The sequence below is a fragment of the Molothrus ater genome, chromosome 1, assembly GCF_012460135.2.
Source record: "Molothrus ater isolate BHLD 08-10-18 breed brown headed cowbird chromosome 1, BPBGC_Mater_1.1, whole genome shotgun sequence".
Classification (NCBI taxonomy): domain Eukaryota; kingdom Metazoa; phylum Chordata; class Aves; order Passeriformes; family Icteridae; genus Molothrus; species Molothrus ater.
The window spans coordinates 135,969,631-135,990,788 of NC_050478.2; the positions used below are offsets into that span (position 1 = coordinate 135,969,631).

At 42.3% G+C, this 21,158-nt stretch overlaps 1 protein-coding gene across 1 annotated transcript; it reads right to left on the minus strand.

Moving 5' to 3' along the window:
- Nucleotides 1-217: 217 nt before the first annotated feature.
- COLEC10 (collectin subfamily member 10) lies at nucleotides 218-20,174 on the minus strand. Its single transcript, XM_036406386.2, has 6 exons — nucleotides 19,973-20,174; nucleotides 7,578-7,649; nucleotides 6,138-6,209; nucleotides 3,998-4,051; nucleotides 2,928-3,023; nucleotides 218-2,105 (listed from the first exon to the last, which is right to left on the minus strand). Exons 1-6 carry the CDS (start codon nucleotides 20,118-20,120, stop codon nucleotides 1,714-1,716), a joined length of 834 nt encoding a protein of 277 aa, XP_036262279.1. The 5' UTR covers nucleotides 20,121-20,174; the 3' UTR covers nucleotides 218-1,713.
- Between the last annotated feature and the right edge of the window lie 984 nt (nucleotides 20,175-21,158).

Consider the following 21,158-nt stretch of genomic DNA (forward strand, 5'->3'; position numbering starts at 1 on the left):
GGAACCTTAAGATCATCTAGTTCAAAGCCCCATACTGTGAGCAGGGCCTCTTTCCACTAGACCAGGTTGCTCAGTGTTCCATCCAGCCTGGCCTTGAACACTTCCAGGGGCATTCCCAGTTTCTCTGGGCACAACACCTTCACACAATGGAATTTCTTTCTCATATCTAACCTAAACCTACTCTCCTTCAGTTAAACTCATGTTAACTCATCCCCCTTGTCCTGTCCCTACATGTCCTTGCAAAAACTCAAAAACTCTCTCTCCATCTTTCTTGTAGGCACCCTTCAGGTACTGGAATGCTGCAATTAGGTCACCCCAAAGCCTTTTTTTTTTCTCCAGGCTGAACAAAACCAAATCTCCCAGCCTTTCCTCACAGGAGAGGTACTCCATCCTACTAATCATCTTGGTGGCCTCCTCTAGCCTTGCTCCAACAGGTCCATAGCCTTTCTGTGCTGGGGACCCCAGAGGTGGATGCAGCACTGCAGGTGGGGCCTCACTGGAGCACAGTAGAGGGGCAGAATCACAGGGCTTTGGATGCAGCCCAGGACCTGTTTGGCTTTGTGGCCTGTGAGTGCCCATTGCCAGCTCATGTCTAGCCTCCCATCCACCAGCACCCCCAAGTCCTGCTGGGCAGGGCTGCCCTTGATCTGTTCATCCCTCACCTGGACTGATTCCAGGGGTTGCCCCAACTCAAGTGCAGCACATTGCACTTGGTCTTGTTAAACCTCATAATGTTCTCATGGACCACTTCCCTCATGGCATCCAGACCCCTCTGAATGGCATCCCATCCTTCAGGTGTGTCAACTGCACCACCCAGCTTGGTGCCATCTGCAAATGTGCTGAGGGTGCACTTCATGCCTTTGTCTGTGTCATTAATGAAGATATTAAAGAGTGCTGGTCCCACTACAGATCCCTGAGGGACATTCCTTGTCACTGATGTCCATTGGGACTCTGAGCCATTGACCAACACCCTCTGGATGCAGCCATCTAACCATTGTTTATCCACCTTACAGTCTACCCATTGAATCCATTTCTCCAATTTAAAGAGAATGTTATTGTAGGGGACCATGTCAAATGCTTTACAGAAGACCAGATAAATGCCTATCAGGCACTATAATTGCATGGCCAAGTTAAGGAGAGTATAACAACTTCTAAGTTTGAAGTTGGTCCTACTTTACATGCAAGATTTAACCAAATGACCTTCCACCTCAAATTATGATTCTAACAAAAGAAGGATTTTTTTCAAGAGATACTTAAAACCTTTACTTTGAGCTCTGAAGTCATAAGGGAAATTACTGGGACTCCCTGTGCAAGTCAGAGATTAATGAAGGTCACGCTCTTTCCATCTGTGGATTTCACAAAACACATCAGTACTCAAATACCAATGATCTTACTATTTCTGGAACTGGTGAAATTATATTCACTTCTTCATGCTCTAAATTTACCCCTAAATTACACGCAGAAATTCCAGCCCTAAGATGCATGTAGAAATGAAATGAAAATTCACAGCTGGCTGGATGCCCCCTGCAGACCTGTGCTGACTTTACGGTCACTGATGACTAAACAGCAGTTACTCTTGCTTAGCCCAGTGATGTGAAGGCTGGATTGAGCCCTGTCCCTGGTTTCCTATCCCTGATTTGCTCTCCCTACCGTAAATGAATGAGGATGGGTTATTGTATGTACAGCAGGTGCCAGGCACATTCTCTGGCACTCTTATTTCCTCTTCTTGAGGAATTCACAGACGAAGTAGATGGTGACTTGGCACTCAGAGTCATTCCATTCTCCTGTGCTGAACATTTCCACACAGTCCTCGTGACCAGCTGGGTCATGAGGCTCCCCTTGCTTCCAGTTACTGTAGTTCTGCAGTGGGCTGTTGTCTGCATACACAAACTGTCCTTCTCTTTCCATGTCATTCAGCCCAATGAAGGCTCGGAACAGGCCACTGCTGGAGATGTAGTCAGCAAGCAAGGCATTGGTTGCCTCATCTTTAGGCATGGCCAGTGATCCTCCTCTGTCCCTGCAGTGGATCAAGGCTTCTCTGTAATTCTTCTCTTCTTTCACAATGTAATAGAATTTCTCATCTGTCTCTCTGATACCTGCTATAACTTTGAAGAAGAAAAATTGCTTAATGGCATGTCAACAGATGCTGAAGGTTATTCTATTCCAATATGGCAATAAGATGATTTTTACATTAGAATTAATAAAAGGGAAGGAGGAAAAGTATTCCCACCACTGTATTTATGATGAACGATGAGGACATGATCAGAGATTGATGTGACTAATGGGATTGTCAAGCTCTTAGCACACATTAGGACAAGAACTACTCAGTCCTGATTGTCATGTCTCCTGTGACACTTCAGTTTTATTTCCTGGATGTCTAGTCTAGGAATCAGCTTAAGGCATGCTAAATTGTCAAATGGCAGTGTCTAATTCTGGATCGCCCTATTGCTTTGTATGTTCTTGAATACAGATTATGAAAGAGTGCCTAGGGGTAGAAACACAGTGGTATAAATAGCTTTTCAGGCCCTTTCCATGTAGAGGTAAATGAATGTGACTGCTAAGATAAGACATTTTAGATATGGCCTGATATTCAGAACTGCTGTAGCACTGTGGCATTGACTCAGAAGAAAATTTTGGTTGCTCAGCAGCTTTAAAAGGCAGACTCTCAACCAGTGAGTTTATAGCCTAGTGAATTAAGCAGTGCCAAGGAGCATACCTGGATTGCTGGAAATTGTTTGTCTCTGCTAGTGGATTGCTGGAGTGGTGCTGGAGTGGTCCTGAGCAGAGTTAGGCCTCAGAAAATTAACACTCTCCCAAATAATTCAGGAGTCACCCCACACTTCCATAGATCAACAGTGGTTGTAGAATAGCAATGACATCTGTTATTGGAGTCAAGTAAATCCCCTCAAATATTTAAGGATCCTTACCATTCTTCAGAAACTTGATGGATGTGTTAAGACGAGCAACATTGATATTCAGCTGTCCAACAAATCTGCGGTATCTCCCACAGTCACAGACCGTGCCTGATGCAATACAGAGGATAGAGGACTTACCTATTTAGAAGCATTTGGGTGTGTGTGTGTGCATGGAGAGTCACTGTAGCCCACTTCCAAAGCTTCTGAAGATCTGGGCTCCACTTATGGAGGGTCAGTCTTCACCTTACCCCACAGGCTACACTTCTGTTGATCAGTGTTTAATGTTTTGGCTCTGTACACTCTGTACACTCCCTTGCTAACTGGCTTAAGCAAGTTAATACTGACCCAAAAATCAATAGCTTTCAAGCCCTGAAGTCTCAGTTAATATTTTTCTTTTTTTTTTTAACTGGAATTTGGCTTGCTAGAGGTTTTGTTTGTTCTTTTTGTTTTTCTCAGAAAGAAAATAAGTTGCTGATGGTTTCCCATTAAGCACCAAATGGTCATTTTATATGCAATCTCTTAAAAATAAACACTAGTATACATTTAAGGTGGGTAACCATTCAAGGTTACTAGGTTACTAGTGCATCAGAGTCAAATTCTCCTCCTGTAAGCAAATGCATTGCATTAATTTGATAACAGATTATGTTTCTATCTAATATCACTTACTTTTTCATCCCATGCTCCTATTAGGAAACTGTTAAAGGGCTTAATTCCTTTGATACTAAGAAACTTTCTTCTAGTATCCAGTTTAAATGCATACTGCTGGCCTGTGTGTTAGTTTTTATTTATACCAAATATTACCCATGAATTTGGGTGACTTCATATTTTGTGCATGCTGGTATATTCATAGGAATCAGTCATGTCCCTACACTATCCTTTATTTTCTTCAACAAAACATTTTCAGTCTCTTCCTTACATTTCATTTATTCTCCTTGGGCTTCAATTACATTTCATTTATTCTCCTTGGGCATTTCAATGTATTTTCCTTGCCCTCATAATTTCATGGAATTTCTTACAAACCAACCATGAAATCAAAGATCCAGCAGATTTGACCATTCTGCACAGAAGGATGCATAGCATACCTGCTTTTCCTTTTTTTCCTGAAACCCCTGGTAAGCCTTTGGCTCCTTTGTCACCTGAATAAAGAGGAAAATATATTCTCAGACCTCAGACAGTGCATATGTCAGGGAAGCATATTCAAAAACCCAATTAATAATATATTAACAGTGTGCTTTTGATAGGAAGCTCTGATGGACTGTACTGGAAGACATGCCAAGTTAAACAAACCATGATTAATTCTGGTGCATGGAAGTGAGAGCCCTTTAATAGCTAACTCACTGATAACACAGGCATCTTGTGTGCTGCTGGCTCCTGGTACCACTTACTTTAAATATAAACTGCAAAATGATCCTGAGAGGCTGAAAGCAGTTAAGAAATCTTAAAAAGGTGAGATCTGGGCTCTCTCAGGGGCCACAGGACAGAGCCCTTCTCCAGGTTCAGCAGCTCCATGGTGAGAGGAGGCAGCAGATGTGCTCTAAGCCACTGAATTCGTGTGTGCAAGAGATTGCGTGTGCAGGGCAGCAGTTGGCACCTGCATGGAGGGAGGTCATTAAGGAGCAGCATTTCAGTTCAGTTTATGGAAATGGGATTTATTTGCATCCAACTGCAAACTCTCCAACTCTCATCCAACTCTCTTTTGTAAATTATAAGAATGATAGAAATACTTCTCCAAATGCTCTGCCACAACTGGAGGTGACCTGCTCTTTAAAAAACCTCAGTTGTAATTTGGGTCAGAACAGCTGGACTTTATCCGAAATTCCTGTCAGCTCTTTTATGAATAAAACCTTCAGAGGTCAAAACATACTAGTACTTGCTCTGCCTTATTGATGACCATGTTTTTATGTACTTTTTACTTTATATGGTTGTGTTTTTTTGAAGAATTTAGATCTTGGCTGTCATTTTAATTAGCAGCATACCCACTGCACACTTGCAAGCTGAAATTTCAGGCTTGCTTCATTAAGAACTCCAAGGTTTAGTCACAGATTTAAACAGTGACCTTTGCTTCCACAAATAAAGAAAATGAGAAAAAACTGTAAGGGGACAATAAATTGTGCATTGAGATTAAAAGATAACTTGATTTAAAGGCTCAGAACATTGGTTTACTTTCAGATAAAGAAAAGCAACTTGTAAGATTCTTCCTTTTTTGTCTCTTTTGGGGATTGAAGACATTTTAGGAGATAACTCTCTGAGTTTTCAGTTTTCTAGGCACTTCTGAAAATTAATCTCTCAGGTCAAAATATTTTCTTCTTGCCTGATACTGAGGCTGGCTGGAGGCCATGAAAGGTTTATTAAAAACAGTGGTTTGAGAAGCTCTCCAGAGAGACTGTTCCAGCCACTCAACAGTATATCCAAGCTGATGTGCTGATTTGAGACCCCAGAGTTCTCCTGGCAATGGTGGTGTCCATGATCAGCTTTCAAGGCAGGTCTCCTTGTGGTAGAAGAAATAGTCCTTCTTAAGTAGCTCTTTAGGAATATCAGAAAGGAATGTCTGAACTTCTTCTCAAGATAAATAGAGCACAATTTCATGAAATGATTGTCCAGGCAGATTTGGAGTCTACCTTGATTTGGAAGTAGTTGCCATCCCTGCTTATGTGAGCACCTTCTTAAAATTCCTGAACTGGTTCCTTACCAGGGACAGGGATGTCCTGTGCATTTCTTGCTCACGTGACCCACAGCAGTGCAGGTGACAAGGTGGCATCCTCAGCAACAGTAGGACATTGACTTAGGCCTTCAGCATCCAAATCAAAGGCACACATTTGTCTCTTAGAGTGTTCAGAGGATTTACTTCACAGGTACTGAATTTCTCCCATCCTGTTTTACCACAGAATCATAGAATAGTTTGGGGTGGAAGTGACCTTTAAAGGTCATCTAGTCCAAGCCCCATGCAACGAGCAGAAACACCTTCAACTAGATCTATCAAAGAGGATTGATATCTTAACTCATAGAAGAAATTATTTTAACCAAATTAGTTGGATATAATGCATGAAGAAAATAAAACTAGGGTATTTCAGTTCACTCTCATCACCAATCTTTATGCATAACTTTATTTGGAGAGAATTGGTCATGCCATTATCTAATATTGCTCCATATCTGGAGCTCTCATAAAGCACATATTTACCTTGAGGGTAAAAACCCCAAGGAAATTCCCAGACCAGAGCTTACCCTTTCCACCAATTGGACCAATTTTACCAAGCATTCCCTGGTCACCAACATCACCCACTGGTCCTTTGTTTCCTAAGAGAAAAAATGAAGAGGAAATGAGTATGGATGGTTGCTGTAATTTCTTTTCTGAGGCACTGTTTAGGTCTTTACTGCTGCTGTTTTTCCTGAGTGTGGCCAGTCTGCCTGTGTGGCAAAGTGAAGTGAGCACAGCCCTGAGGATATTTGGAAGAGTACAGCCAGATCTCTGCTCCCGTAGGGTACGACAGTAGGACATGGCATAGAACCTTAATAAAATTGCCTGTTCAAACATCATATTGTCTTAGCAAAAATAGAAACTGAAACTGCTAGTGATTTACTTCACAGCCTAACCAGGCTGACACCTTTTATTTTTCTCCACCACAAGCAAAACACTTCCCTAAGTCCTTGTGGCTTTGCTGGGAGTCCTTCTCAAAGCAGGCCTGCAAGTAGGGAGCTACTAAGTTTGCTGTAGGTGTTTTCCCAGTCTTCAGAGCACCAAAATAACAGGTGTCCTTTTTAATTGATTAATAAATAGTGTAAGTTCTGAAATAGCTGTCTAATGATGGCAGGCCAATCTAGGGAATCTCAGTTTGCAAAATTAACATCAATAAGATGCTTTGTAAATGGTTGATTCCCTGAATTCCTTGTATCTTACCTGATGCTCATTTTAAGGTAAGAAGTGAAATCATAAGAATGCATTTAAAAATTGAAGAAGTTTTTTATTATAGCAATAATAACAGAGTGATTTTGAAGTTTCTATAAAAGTAAAAACTTTCCTGATTAGTCTTAAGCCACAGTCAAAGAAGGAAGATCTTGGATATGCATTGTCATTAAACTCTAAAGATAAATTAAGCTTTCAAATTAGAGTATGCAAATAAGGCTGACACAGTCACATCTGGTGCCTCTAAATGATGTGCCCAGATCACACTGTGGGTATGGAACATATTTAATTGAGCCAAGTCCTGAAACATCTGCAAGTCCTTGTTCTCATCTTGGATGCTGTTTGATCAGAGGAACTTTATATTTTTGTGTGTGTATGGCTTTGTTTGCTTTGTCTGCAGAATACAGACAACTGAAACCAAATTTTATTGAGCACCCTGACATATTGCTAGGCAATAATGCTCAAAATTCAATTTCAACTAAAGGCTAATTTCAGTAAGAGTAATCTTTCTGATTATGTATATTTTTTTGAATCAGATTTTCTGAATCACACTCATGACAGCCATATATATTTGTCTTAAGTATCAATAGGAATTGAACCAAGCTAAGTTTTGTTATGTTTACCAATTAATGTTTGACAGGATTGTGAAATCCACTGGTGAAACAGAAATGAAAAGCATTAAACACCAATCATATGCATCAGTACAGTTGTGTATAATGATATTCATATGCCAGCAATAGCCAACAAACCATCATAAATACCTTTTAGTCCTTTTGGTCCAACTTTTCCTTGTTTGCCTACTTCTCCTCTGTCTCCCTTTTCACCTTCATCCCCTTCCAAAAAACCAGAAAGTAAAACATCATGGTACATTTCTCTCAGTGCAGTAAGTACAACTAAACACATTCAGAAAGAAAAGTTCATGGGTTTTTTTTCCCCCACTGATTTCTTTTTATTTCCCATTGAAGGCACAGCAGCCATGGGATAAATTTTCAGAAAAGAGATGAGGAATCTGACCATCATTAGGAAAAGTGAAAAGCTTTCCCTTTCAGAGAGGCTGTTACAACATGAAAATTATACAACAGCAATTCCTACTCCTACACTTTAAACATTATTAGCTATAAAGCAGATAAATAAACCAATCTTTTGGTATTGGGAAACTTGAGCACACAGGGGCAAACTGCCAAGGGAGGCAACAGGTGTTTATTAATTGTTCCTAGTGATTCCATTCCTAGTGACTCTGTGTTCAGGGTATGCAGATGCATTCAGAATGAGAGGAATGTAAATATGTTGAAATAGATCTTGACATAGACCTTGGCACTTAATATGACACAATTCTTGCCTACATTTTTTGACAGATGGCATTTGTATGTTGATACAAGAAACTTGTTTTGCAATTACTCCAATGCTTTGTTTTGAAAGGTCATGCAGAGAGTATCTGTAAGAGGCAAAATCATTGCATTTATTATGGTAGTGCAGAGATTTCTCTAAAAGAGATTGAGACCCTATTACACAGGTTCCTGTATAGTTCTGTATAAGCACTTTCACTGTTGGAAGGCAGTCTCTCATTGTGCAGTGTATAGGGTAAAGGTGCAAGGCAGCAGTTAGTCAGAAAGAAATGTTATTTCCTTCCACAAGTAGCATACAAGGTTGCTTTGCACGGAAGGCAGGAAAGAAAGACTAAAGATGATTTTGTCATCTTCTTAGTTTGGAGCCAGATCATAAGAGGAAGATTTTTTTTTTCTCCCCCCAGCAGAGGTGGGGAGGAGACACACAACTCGGCTGCAGCAAAGGGCCATCACTGAACAGGGCAGCCTTCCAGAGCCTCTCCCATTGTTCCCTGCCCTTGTTGGCAATGAGCCTTGCTGTGCAGTGGGGAGCAGGGCCACAGCCTCTTGGCTCAGCCAGGATCTCATGTGGTAGTGGCAGCCAGTTGGTTGTTCAGTATATGGAGAGCCAAGGGAGGGAAGTGTGCCTGGATGTCAGCCAGAGAGGTGAGGACAGAACAGCAGTATGTGACAGGACCAATAACCTGTCTCACCAAGAGTGGTGCCTGCGGCCCCAGCAGAAAGTGTGCAGGAAACTGAGGTGTACTGAGGGTGACTATGGCCCAGGCAGCCACTTCCAGCCTCCCACAGCAATGGTCTCAGTGCTTACCTGAGCCAAGCACTGCATCCCTACTGTATTTGCTGGGACCCTCGTGGCAGGGAGGAATGATGAATCCAACTCCATGTTCTCAGAAGGCTAACTTATTGTTTTATGATACTATATTATATTAAAGAATGCTATACTAAACTATACTAAAGAATACAAAAAGGATAATTACAGAAGGCTAAAAAGATCATAATGAAAACTCGTGACTCTCTCCAGAGTCCCGACACAGCTTGGCACTGACTGGCCAATGAGTGAAAACACACCAGAAATCCAATGAAACAATCACCTGTGGTAAACAATCTCCAAACACATTCCACATGTGAGCACAACACAGGAAAAGCAAATTAAATAAGAATTTGTTTTCCTTTTTCTCTGAGGCTTCTCCGCTTCCCAGGAGAAAAATCCTGGGTGAAGGGATTTTTCAGAAAATGTGAATGTGACACATCCCCTCCCCTAATGAACAGCCACTAGTGATTCTTCCCTCCACCAATTAACCTTGTGCCTTTTAAACTCATTTATACCTTTGGCCCTTATAATAAATATCCTGTGGCAAATAGCCCAATGATTTTTTTAGTGTGCTGGGGAGAAAGTACCTTCCCATGGTTGCTTTAAGACTGATCATTATGTTGGTCTCATTTTTTTTGAAAAATACTGCCCATTCATTCCTGACTGGCCTTCTACTTCTGTAGTCAGAGGTAGCATGTCATGGGCTGCTCTGTAGAGTGATAGCAGATGAGAAGTGCTGCACATTAACTGCACAGCAGATAAAATTTAGTTTTAGCTGTTTGGCACCTTTCCATCCCAGTTACATGGACTGAGCTGAGCCTGTCCCTTTATGCTGCGAAAACCCTTCCATGCTGGGACTGTCTTGTTGGTCAGGATGCCCTTTGGAGGAAGGTTGGTGGGCCAAGCTGAGGAAGATAAAGGGCTGAACTTCAGTTCACATTGAAGGGAGGAAGCAGTTGCTGAAGGGATGGACAAGGAGGAAACAATGTGCTGTGTGCTGGTTTGCTCAGGCTCTTTTTTTTTAACACCAGTTTCCACAGGTAAAGTAGGAAAAAGTCTAAAAGCAGTCAGCAATATAAATTTTAGACATCTCTCTTTTCACTAGGTCTTAAAAATACTGTAAAAGCTACTGTATATTTCTAAAAGCCAAGCTCCTTAAATATTCAGCTGAAGCTGTGGGTCTGAGCTGGGAGCTGATGGAAGGATGCCTGCTTTTACTGGGTTCCAGTCCTGCCAAGCAGGACTTGGGGGTGCTGATGGATGGGAGGCTGGACACGACCTAGTAATGTGCACTCACAAGCCAGAAAGTCAGACCTGTTCTGGACTCCATCAAAAGCAGAGTGGGCAGCAGGTCAAGGAGGTCATTCTGCCCCTTCACTCTGCTCTGGTGAGGCCCCACCTGCAGTGCTGCATCCACCTCTGGGGTCCTCGACAGAGGAAGGACATGGAGCAAGTCCAGAGGAGGACACCAAGTTGATCAGAGGGATGGAATACCTCTCCTGTGAGGAAAAGCTGAGAGATTTGGTTTTGTTCAGCCTAGGAAAAAAAAGGCCTTGGGGTGACCTAATTTCAACCTTCCAGTACCTGAAGGGAGCCTACAGGAAAGATGGAGAGACTTTTTACAGGGACATGTAGGGACAGGACAAGAGGGCATGAGTTTAACTGAAGGAGAGTAGATTTAGGTTAGATATGAGAAAGAAATTCCACAGTGTGAGAGTGGTGAGCCCAGAGAAGTTGCAGATGCCCCATCCCTGGAAGTGTTCAAGGCAAGGCAGAATGGGGCTCTGAGCAAGCAGGTCCAGTGGAAAGGTGTCTCTGTTCATGGCAGGGGGATTGGAACTAGATGATCTTTAAGGTTCTTTCCAACCCAAACCATTCCATGATTTTATGATTCTACTGACCATCAAACTACAGCTAGAGAATACATGGTTTAATTTTGCTGTTGACTTCAATGCTAACAAGAGGAAATTGTTCTTTCCAAATCCTTGTGTGAAACCGCTGTGAAAGTGCAAAAGTCACTTTTCAGTAGTTCAGAAATTCAGAAAAGTTCCCAGAGGCTGATAAAGGGCTTGTGAAAGGACAGTTTGGGAGCAGGTTAAGAACTGATCTCATCATCATCTGCAAACCCATACAGGGGGAAATGTGTGTGACAATAGAAAGGAGGCAGTGCATGATCCAAAGGCTGTAAAGGCTGGATGAATCTTGACTAGAAATGCAACATGGCAATATTTCACAAATGGACTGTGTCTCTGACAAGAAGGGAGATGGGGGAGGCTTTTCATGTCCAGCCTTTCCCTGTGGAATGAATTCCTTTGTGTAAAATAAGCTGTAATTCTGGGTCTGGTATAGAAGCTGCTGAAGGAGGTTCCTTGGCCTGTGGAAAACAAACCATATTCCTGCTGACCTTCCAAACCAGGGCTTGTCATCCTGGCAGTCCTCCTCACCTTTCTCAGACCAGCCAGTTCCATTCTCTGCAGGCTGCTCTGCAGAGTTAAAGCTATGGAAGTGCTGGTGTTTGCTGCAGAAGGAAGATCTCTGTGCAAGATGCTCCCTTCCTCCCTTCCTCCCTCCATCCCTCTCTTTCTCATTTGTGAAAGAGTTAACCCTGAAAATAGAACCCAGGAAAGAAAGTCAATATACAAGTGGAGAAGCTGCGATTACTTTCTAAAGATGTTTTATTCCTGTCTCAGTTTCAGCATTTTGAGCCATTGAAAGATCCAGTGACTTTTCCTGATGGACTTTGGAACAAGATTTTCACACCTAGGCTGCTGAAGTTGAAGCTACTTTGTTCTGTATGAACATTAGCCTGAGAGCTGCCAGGTGAGAGGAGTGAAGGGTGTGGCAAAGTTTGTTCTGGGGATTTCCAGAGGTCAGGCAGTGCCTCGACTTTTATTAACACCTTATGTGATCCAAATTTTTGCTTAAGACCTCTAAAAGCCTAAGGGAGAGGGAAATAAGTTCCATCACCTGTTTCATCTTGGTGTAAAGAAGCCTGCCACACTCTGTCTTACTTTTCATATCCCGGAAAACAGGAAGAACAATAATTTGTCTGTCTATAAGAGAGAGTAATTGTGCTTTTCTCCCCATCTGTCATTACAAAACAAGGGTAGAAACAAACAGAATTAGTTAGTGATACTATTTTATTGTTAATTTAAGACTAGATTAAGCCCAGTACCTGCTGACATGGGACGTGCTGTGTCCTCCTTGAGCCGCTGCGTGCTGTTATCGCAAATTTTGGCACAAAAGGAGAACTCCTGGGTTGTGCTTCCCTCTTGTGGTCTTGCTTTGATTTGCAACCAAGTAGGGGAGACTGAGGTTGGCCGACTGTTTTGGGCAGGGGCAGAGTTGGCTTTATTTCTAGTTTACCATAAGTATCCCTCCCTGTCCTCTGAGACTTCATGTGGACAAGCCATCCCACTGCATCAGCCTATTTTTTTTTTTAATCTTCCAGGGAAAAAAAATATCTGTCCTGCTAGTACTATGGACTGGTTTTTTGAGTTCTGTACTACTGTGCTTTGTGCAACACAAATTTTCTGATCCCTGACCTCATATGCTTGCTATCTATACCTAGAGGTTAACCTCTCCTTTTTGCTGCTTTGCACTTGGGGCAGTGTCAGGTTAAATTTTAACCTAATTAACAGATTGTCACTTTAAAACTGTGGTTGCAGAGATGACAGATATTATACAGCACTGGCATTTGAAGCATGGGTGAAGAAGCACTTGGAGTCATTAACTGAAGTAAGACTATTTCTCAGCCTTGTTAGTATTTCCTCAAGTTGATTGGTTTCTTGTGTGTCACAGATATGAAACACCAGATTTCTGGCTAAAAGAAACACCTGAAGCAGTAAATTACTAGACTCTTCCAGCTTGGGACTGTGCAAGGCAGAAGAGCAGAAGCCATAAGTAAGTAAATTTTGCAGCCATTAGAAAATTTTAATTGTAATTGAGAGGGAACTGCAGACCTTCTGTAAACAAGCTCAGGAAAATGCTGAAGGTCCAATTACCAGCAGGATTTTTAGGCAGTTGAAAGGGGCTCTGTCTTTTTTAGAGTTTGACTAAAAAACACTTAATAACTAAATGTTGAGAGGTTATCTTTGGTAAGAATTTAATTAGTAAGAATTTACTGACCTTTAAGTGACTTAGATTTCCCTGATGAATCTTTTGTAGGCAATTTATCTGGTTTGTATTCATGAACTTAGGACGTTTTCGAGTTCACAGATATTGTTCACGGTTATTTAGTGACTCTCCAAGTCTTGTAATCAAGGGCTGACCATGGCTCCTGGAGAACCTGGGTGTAATTCCTGGGGGTTTCAGAGCCCATGTTTATCTGCATCAGGATGAGAGCATTTCTGCAGGCTGAGAGGAGACTCTGAACTGGGTTTATGCATGAGTAGCTCTCAGCACATTTGGAGCTGTGCTGAGAGATTCCCTGGGACCACTTTGTCAGGTGTGCTGGTGTGCCACGGCCTCAGGTCAGCTAAATACTACAGAAATGTTAATGCTCTCTCATCCTCTCTTTTGCAGGTGTGTCTCCCTCCAGAATCAAGGACATGTCCACCCTTTCAAATGATAGAAACATCACTTATGCTGGGCTACAGCACAGTTGTCCTCCTACACCAGATACTCTAAACTGAAAAAATTCCACTACCAGCCAAAGAGTCTTTGAAAAGCCCTGGGCCTAATGACTAATTTAACCTGACAGGGGAAGGATGAGAATCTTCCTTTTAATCTTGATAAGAATACCACATGGTGGTGTTCTTAAGCAAGGCAAGCAGCTTTGCACTGCTTGCCTTGGATGCATTCATCATTCCTAGGCACAGCCAATGCCCTACCACAAAGGCTCTGTATGGAATTTGTTACATGTGTGACACAGTTCTGCTGAGCTCCATGTTTCATGCTCTTAGTCCCACCTGAGGTGGCAGATGGACCCTCCCCACCTCCAGAGACTGAATGTGAAGAGTACAGGTGATTTCTGCCTCTCCTTATCCAACCTGAAAGGATAAGGAGATGAGCATAATTCTGAAGCCTTGAGAACCCTACAGGAGCAAGTGAATGCCTGCCCTCCTGGAAGAGCCTCACAGGATTAGCTGTGTAGCTTGGGACACTGAGTGACCCTGAGCAGGAAGAACCTTTGCAGCACTCGGGCATGCACAATATCTGCCGAGAGGGTTTGTCACTAGAGGGAGTCACAGACTTTAAGAAATAAACAAACACAGCCCTGTTTGTATTTCCAATGGATAAGCGCGTCACAGTTACGTCAATGGAAAGACTCAGAATTTCCTCTGATTTCACTTTCAGTGTCATTTAGATCCTTAGCAAATTTCCCAAACTGTGCATTCTTGCTTTCATGCTGCATTTGGCTAGTGAGGACAGGATTTCTTAACATCAGCTGCCTCTCTGACGTGATGTTCCCTTCCCTGTCCTTCCTCCTCCCCTCAGTTCCCAGCACTGCCCTACATGCCTCCCTTCCCTCTGCCTGATGTTGAGCACTCTTTTCACCCTATTTGGAAGAAATTCGTCTCCCTAAACAGAGGAATATCAATAAGGCAGATACATATTTTTAGTGAGTGAGCTGAGCCGCGCAGTGCAGAGCCTGGTTTGGCCAGAGCCCTGTGCTGGCAATGCTGGGATGGTGGGTTCAGTTCCTAGATGAGCCATTCATATAAGAGTTGGATTCAATGATCCTTGTGGGTCCCTTCCAGCTCAGAATATTCTGTGAGTCTGTGAAATAGCTGAACCAGCACAAGGTGGAGCAGAGACCACATGGTCAGAGTGGAAGAAAAAGATGTTTGGCCTCCCTTTTTTGTCAGAAAACCTGAGAGTTGAGTAGTGTGTTCAGCTGTAGTGTGAAACTGCACCCATGGTCACCTTCCCAGGTGTCCTGCAGGAACATGCAGGGCTCCTACGTATGCACCATTCTTACACAGATTATCTTCCTTCACCCAGGTTCAAATTAGACAATACAAGCCCTTCCCTTGTAAAATAAAAAGAATCTTAAAGAAAAAAAAAGAATTTTCTGATTGCCTTTCTACTTATAAATTGGACTTCATTAGAAATACCCTCCTCTCATATTGCATTGCACGGGGCATACCCAAGCCTTCAGTAGGCTCAGTGAACCTCTGCTGACTTGTATTATTTGAAAGTGTGGATCTTTGTGCCTGAATGGAATATACATTATTTCTTTAATAACACAGAAATAATTTCAATCATTCTTGATTCTCCTTTTACTTGGTCTGCATGATTTGATTTTCCCAGCCTCTTGTGCTGCCATTCTGACATGATCTCAGAGACCCATGAATTATGGTGGCTTCAGTGAGGAATCAGACTGCCACTGGTAAGAAATACAGACCCTCTATCTCTTGAATTTATGTATTTAAGTCCCCTGAGCTCTGTAGCTCAGCCTGATAATTTCCAGAAATTTACTCTGTGCTAAAACAAGGAATTCTAGAAGCCATGAAAAATAGAATTATGTGTTGAAATTAAAGGACTCTTCAGATCAAAAATGAGGCACTAAGAGGGAAATTTAGTTATAGATTTGAACAGCTATAGGATGTGGTAAGGCGTTTGTATTTTTGGAAGGCAACGTGGATAGCAGCATATCTGGTTTCTGAAAGGGTTTGAGATTTTCCAGGAGTGGAACTGCGTAAGCACAATTAAAGCTGAGAGATGGACAGCTATACTGGTGACCACAGTAAATGCTATTTTGAGGTACCAGCCAATGTCACAGAGTTTATAAGCATCATTTGGGAGAAATAATGATAAAGAAACATTTTAAATCTAAACTGCTATGGGAAACTCCAGGTGCTCTTCAAATTTCATCTTATTCCAGTTTCTCAACCTGGATCTGATTCAAGACTTTCAAAGTTCTTGTGTCTGGATTTCAAAGAAAGTGAACTGGGATCAGGGACAGATAGCAAGGTCTAGAGCCAGTCTTCTGAAGTGCTGAGAGCCCATGAATCCACGTGAAAACAGCTTCTGCAGTGCCAGCCCCTGCTCACATATTTAATGGGAGTTCAGAAGTCAGAGTTTTGGGTCATCCTCTGCTTGTTTCTACCCTCATGTCGTTGCTTATTGATTTACTCACAGCAGGTCAACTCCTGTCTCATCTATGTCAACAGCCCACTTAAAACTTCCTTTGCAGATCAGAGCTTGCAGTCTCCAGGGGAGAGCAGGCTGGAAGAAAGGACAGACTGGGACACCCCTCAAAGGCAGAGTCTAGGGGGCAGAGCCTGATCCTCCTGATGCTGCCAGGGCCACAACAGCTGGTGCCTTTGCTCTCACTGTGTTGGATGCTGCCTCCCCACAGTCCCAGACCCTTTCTCAGCAGCAGCAGCAACAGCCAGCCTGCTTTGCTTGCAGGCTTGGAAGGGTAGAAAGTAAGGAATAGGTCCATGACTACTTTTGCTGGACCAATAACCTGGCTCCCCTGGAAAATTCATTGTTTCATTTATGCTTCATTTCCTGGTTCTCTTTGGACTCAAGAATTCAATGAAGTACAAAGCATGGTCATTACTGCCCCAGTTACCCTGCTGTGAATCTGTGTTAGCTGATTTAAGATGTAAGTTTTCAGAGTTTCTGTGCCACAACAGCCCAGCTGTTGTTCCTAACATCTTGGGTCAAACATCAAAAATCACTAGTTATGAACACTGAAAAGATCTACTTTTTTTTTTTTTAACTTTTGTTTGTTTGGTTTGGTTTGGTTTGGTTTGGTTTGGTTTGGTTTGGTTTGGTTTTGGTGGGGGGCAGTGGAAAAGAAGGGCAGGGGTGTTCCTAGGGTATTTCAATAAGAATCCTAGAAAATGCCTCATGCATTTCTGTTCTTTACTGCCATATAAGCCAGCTGGCTGTGTACCTCAAATCTTTTTACAAGACAGCCATTGCAGTGGGCTCTTTTCACTGAAAATAATCCTCTCTTTTTGAGAAGAGACCTGAATGTTGCCTACAAAAGGAAATGGAGAAGAGTGACAAGTTTTGCCTCTCTCTTCTTTATAATTTTCTGCTTTTCTGGAGTGCCCATTTGGCAAATTGCTTTGTATATTTTTTGGCAAACAGGCTTCAGGTTTCATTTGCTTGCCCCAGTGAGGGGAAGCAGCATCTGGGGGGGACATCAGCACCTGGTGGGCACCGTGTGAGCCCCCAGAGGTGGGGCTGGAACCCGCGGGGTGCGCTGCACCACGCACGGAGCGCGGACACGCTGCTGTCCTTGCAGCACAACTGCAAACCTGACAGGACCTCCACTGCATCCCTTCTCTTCCTGGCAGAACTGCAGTCTTCCAGAGTATTTTTTTTTCTAGATCTTACTGTTGTACACAATGGCCTCTGCTTTTGCCTCATGCTTTCTGGGAGTTGGTGGGGCTGTTGCAGTGATTTGAAGACTTTTCTGGTAATCAGCCTGGAATCACCCTTTTTTTTTCATCCCACTGCTCATGTCATACTTCTCTTGTGACTTCTCAGGTGTGAGCATAACAAAGAGATGTTTTTGAAGGGGAAGAATATGGTGTGCACAAAGTAACTTGGACAAGTTACATGTGGATTGTGTAAGTGGCCTATCTTCACAACCCTTCTTGAACAGGTGATTTTCAGGCTGAGCATGTGAAGAGGTTGAGAGTTTGCTCCTGTAACAACTGTGAATGCCTAGAGGATTGAGTCATACAGCCTCCAATAGTGCAGGCAATAAAGAGTTATAAATTCTGAACTGTCCAAATCCCCCCCACTTCTCCCTCAGTGCTCTCCTCTCCACTGTGCTGTGTGATGGAAACAGCAGCATCTCTCTCTGCTGATGGACCAGGGTCCATCCCACTTGGAGCACTCAGGTTGGATCTAGCCTATAGGACAATTTACACCTTGCACTGGGATAGGGAGGTGGGACAGAGTAGGAAGTCTTACAGCTATTGAATACCTTTTAATTCCTTGCACTTCAGGTTGCTTTGGCCTATTAGACACTTCCATGTTCTCATGGAAGAAGGAAGTTGCCACAACAGGAATCTAACCTGTGGTGGTGGAAACAGCTGGTCAAAGTGGTGTGTGAGATCAGCACCTCTGTCTCCTGGGAGCACCACCATGTTTTACCATGGCTGAGATGCTGAGCACGTGGAGGGGAGGAGGTAAAACTTGTTCTGGATGAATCAAAAACCATTTTAAAGAGAACAATGGACAAAGGGACACAAGAGATGTAGCACAGGGAAAAAAAACAAAACTACAGCAGCAAAAATCAGAGACTTGTCTGTTATCAAGCTTAGAGTTTAAACAGCAAAGTTCTGCCTATGGCTGTGGTCATAAGCTTAGGATCATGTGCTCTGAGTCATAGACATTAGATGGATGAAGGAAAACTGACAGCAGGACAGACTTTCTTCTGGCATGTTAGGTAAGCATTTTTCATGCTTGGCTACAAGGGATGCCTGAGAAGTAACAGGGTAGTTCATACACTCAGCCTGCTTGGTCACTAATTGCCCTGATGACTGAAGCTTGAACAACCAGTGCCATTAAGGGCTACTTGTAACTGTCCTGGATGAGCTCAGCTCTTGAAGGAACTTAAAATTAATCTTATAGGATCATATCACATAGTCTTCAAAATGTATTTGATGACCTGCAGTGCATATGAGCTAGTAATTTGGAGGTGATTTATACTCAATACTCCTTCTTGTCATGGATCTTGGGATGGTGATCTAAAGTAGTAGATTGAGCTGTGCCAATAAACTGCTGGTCTCATCTTGTGCTTTGATGTCAGCCAGGAAAAATAGGACTGATAATGACTAAATCCCGACTTTCTCAGAATTGCATTTACAAAGAATAATAATATCTACCCTTCAAATGCTCCCTTTACAAGGTAGACCACAGAAGCCTGCTGGAGTCCCAGCTACTCTGCATTGTCACAAGACCCCCCTCATTAGCCTTGTGACTTGTTAAACACAATTCTGTCAAACTTTGTTTCCAGCCTGCCATTACTTAGATACTAACTAGATACTAAACCAACACCCACTAGCTCCCTCGGGGATCATTCCATCTCTCTGCATATATGCTGTGGCAGCAAAAATTTAAGCTTGGATTGTAATCATAAAGAAATTAATTTCCTGATTAAAAATGGTCCTTTAAGCAACATGCATTTGAATAATCCATCATAAAAACAAATGAGTCTGTAGCAGTGCTCTTGACTTGATAATATTTTTTCTGCTTTAAATTTAAATCAGCTGCATTTTTTTCCTCTCAGTCTGTAGCCTATAGAAAAATACAATGAATTACTAAAAAGAAAGCAATAGTTTGAAGCTGCAATAGCCATGGTGTGGAATATATATTTTAGATCTGTCACTGCAAGATAGATTTCTATGTCATGGGCCTAATAAGATACCCTTCAGGCAATTCCACTGTCATTAGTTGTCTTACAGAAAAAGTAAGTTAATGCAGAAAATTTGGTTTCAGCTATTTGCGAAGTGTTTTGAAGATAAAAGACCTGTACATGCCAGAGTTGATTTAGTTATTGTTAAAATCTCCAGCAAAGGTCCTGTTTAATTCAACAAGAGCTACTGGATCAGGTCTGATGAATGTAGCAGAGATGTATTTACAAATAAACATTTGAAAATAATGGCAGTTTGGTCATTTTAAATATTGTGTATCTCTCCCTATCTGTAATGCAAAGCAGACCATTAACAGTTCACAAGAGGTGCCTACTTTTAAATAAGTCCCTCAGTTTGTGTCTGTTAGCTGTTTTCATTGTGTGGTGAGCACAAGAAATAACAGAAGATTTGTGTAGCTGAAGAAAGATGCAAAAAGACACCTCTAACTTATATGAAAATATGTAACACTGTTCCTGAAACTAAAGAAATGAAAATTTAAATCTCCATTTTCCCCCATTACAGTTACAGTTTACCAGATGTTTGTACAGTCTGCAATATTTCACATCTTTCATGCCCAGCCCATGCCACAAGCCCTCCAAGTCTCCACTGATAAAAAATCAGCCTTTATCAGTACTGGTCTCAGCATTAGCAACCTGATAATTCCTCACCTTTTGGTCCAGGTAAAATTGTGTGTGTTGAGCAGACATCTGTTGTAGGTCGATTATCAACATCAAAACCAAAAATCTGAACTTGCAAGATAAAAAACACTACAAGGGTCCCATATGTCGTTAGCTGTTGTTCTTTCTTGCTGCTCATCCTTGCAGTTTCTCAGGAAATGCCTTTCGTTGTTGCAGTCTTAAGAAATGCAGCTGACTCAAAAATAAATGCTTCACCAACTGGAGCAGTGGAAAGCTTGGGAGCTACATGCAAGAACAGCTAAATAAAGTGAAGAAAGGGGTTTGACGATGCTGTAGTTATTTCTGTCCTGCACATTATCCAGGATATTTATTTAACACTGACAGCTGTTTATTCCAATTTATCTCTTATCTGAGTGAGACATTTAGCTGTTTTTGCCATGGAAAATTTCTCCAACATATGGGAATATCTCTCTTGTAACTTTTCAGCCTCTCAGCACTGAATCTTCACGCCCAGCATTTCACTTACTCAAAGACAAAAGACTTTGGTATTGTATCCAAGTGTGTACTAATTAGTTATAGGATACATTTGGCTGGTTGTGTGCTGGAAGAGTAATGCAGACTGCATATAACATGTAGAGATACTTTTCCATAAAAGCTTTCCACCAAGGAGACTGTTAGTGACAGCAGACGAGCTGCCAGTCCGCTGTGGGTGGAAATCCCCAGTGCTCTATCTCACATTTTGGGTGTCAGGGACCCACAAATGAAAAGTTGACATTATCCATGGGTGTTTTAGCCTGAAACACACAAATGATGGGTTTATGCTTACAGATAGCTCCACAGTGCTAGCCCCAAGCCCAGATCATGTTGGTAGACAGAGAGCAGAAGGGACAAACTTCAGGACAGAAGACACAGAACAAGATGAGCTTGAATGACTGCATCACCTTCTCCCATATCACTCTTGCCATGCACTGGGAGAGGCCATGTATGGGGACAGTGGTGTAGCATAGATCCCAACAGAATGTTATCTTTGGCTTGTCCAGAGGAAACTTCAGCTGGTTTGAACCCTGAGGTAACGTTCAGGTGTTCAGCTGGGTGCTGGGACCCTGAAACCAGTGTAGGAGGCCTCTTGGGTGGAGGAACAGGTTGCATGCATCCTTCCTTTTGGAAGGAGCTGTGACAGATTCCTACCTGTGTGCAATCCCTTCTGGAAAAACCT

Coding starts and splice junctions, on each gene's coding strand:
- COLEC10 (XM_036406386.2), bottom strand. CDS start 20,120: ATGAGCAGCAAGAAAGAACAACAGCTAACGACATATGGGACCCTTGTA. Junction 7,650..19,972: donor AATTTTACCTGGACCAAAAG/GTGAGGAATTAT, acceptor GTTTTTTGGAAG/GGGATGAAGGTGAAAAGGGA. Junction 4,052..6,137: donor TGGTCCAATTGGTGGAAAGG/GTAAGCTCTGGT, acceptor CTCTTTATTCAG/GTGACAAAGGAGCCAAAGGC.